Source organism: Pyxicephalus adspersus, chromosome 8 (genome assembly GCF_032062135.1).
Source record: "Pyxicephalus adspersus chromosome 8, UCB_Pads_2.0, whole genome shotgun sequence".
NCBI classification, from domain to species: Eukaryota; Metazoa; Chordata; class Amphibia; order Anura; family Pyxicephalidae; genus Pyxicephalus; species Pyxicephalus adspersus.
Window position 1 is genome coordinate 6,387,397 of NC_092865.1, and position 1,665 is coordinate 6,389,061.

At 38.7% G+C, this 1,665-nt stretch overlaps 1 protein-coding gene across 1 annotated transcript in view; it reads right to left on the reverse strand.

Annotated features, from left to right (window-relative positions):
* Window positions 1–1,665, reverse strand: part of DOCK7 (dedicator of cytokinesis 7) — a 123,257-nt gene that overhangs the window by 107,193 nt on the left and 14,399 nt on the right. Inside the window, 1 exon segment of the mRNA XM_072420705.1 lies at window positions 697–799. Coding sequence (XP_072276806.1) covers window positions 697–799 — 103 coding nt within the window.

The following is a 1,665-nucleotide window of genomic DNA, read 5'->3' on the forward strand; positions in this document are numbered from 1 at the left end:
GTTATTCTGTATTGAATGCAATACTAAATAATTTGAAATTCTCACGGCACCCCTAGTGACGGCCGTACGCACCGACCTCACCGGGAACTCCCGGGATGACTCATCAGATGCAGAGGACACCGGCCGGAGGATGTGAGAGGATGGGAAAGACGAAGGAGGAAGCAGGGAGATCAGGTAACATTGTATTTACCATTGTTTTTCACTGTTTTAGCTACCCCGAGTGTGACTTGGGGGTACTGCTTTCAGCATCTTTTTTTTACCCCGAGTCACACTCGGGATTACCGCTGGGAAAGTTAATGTACAGTGCTGTGTAATATGTTGGCATAATATAAATCCTGTTTATTAATATTATGAATAATAATAATAGAAATTATTGCATATAATTAGCTATGAGACCAAAGGCACTATAACATTATAGGAAGTGCTCCTATATTTTAGAAAGAATTGAAAACAAATAGGTTTTTGTCAGGAAACCAGATTACAGAATGAACATTTCTGCCAAATCTTCACATTGTAAATTCAATCTCTCCCCACCCAAAAACTAATTTCAATTTGCCATTCTATAAATAGTTTAGATGCATATTATGATCATATGTTCCATATGTCTTCAGCTCAATTACTCCTGTGGGATTTAGGTAGTTTTCAGGCCAATACTATTGACAAAAAATTATAATACCACATTCTTTGAAAACTCACAGATGCATGGTGCGATCCCCCACCTCCTACGCTTAGGTTTTTGTACAGTTGTGGGGAGCCATATTGCCCTGAGATTTGCTTGCGTACCTCTGCGGCTACAGTCCTGTAATAAGAAAAAAAAAGAATAAGTAAACATCATTCATGAGGACTGGTGAGTTAAATTGGAACAATAAAGTTGGCTTTACATCACATCATGATGACATCATCAGCGTGTGGCCGGACTTCTCTTTTCACAAATGTGGAGAAGTGTGAGCATTCTGCATTTCATGCACAAAGTTCAGCACCAGGACTGAAAAAATGTAACATGGGCGCAGTGATCAATCTTCCATCTTTTAACAATATTAACACAAAACTGCAAAGAGACAATAGGTCTGATTTATTAAAGCTCTTCAAGGCTGGAGAGGATACACTTTTATCAGTGAAGCTGGGTGATTCAGCAAACCTGGAATGGATCTGGTCCAGGATTTAAAAAAATGCTAGCAAATGACTATGAAGAATTCCATTCCAGATTTGCTGGATCACCCAGGTTTACCTATGAAAATGTATTCTCTGAACCTTGGAGGGCTTTAATAAATCAGGCCCACTAAGTGGTCTTTTATTGCTGTTTTCAAGACTCACACTCCAAGATCATTCAGGGAACACCTAGCCATATCCAGTTAGGTCCATAAATATTTGGACAGAGACAACTTTTTTCTAATTTGGGTTCTGTACATTACCACAATTAATTTTAAATGAAACAACTCAGATGCGGTTGAACTGCAGACTTTCAGCTTTAATTCAGTGGGTTGAACAAAAAGATTGCATAAAAATGTGAGGAACTAAAACTTTTTTTTTTTACACAATCACTTCTTTTCAGGGGCTCAAAAGTAATTGAACAATTGACTCTAAAGCTACGTACACACGTCAGATTTTTATCGCCCGATAATCGGCATCGGCCAATTATCGGGCGAAAATCTGCCGTGTGTACAG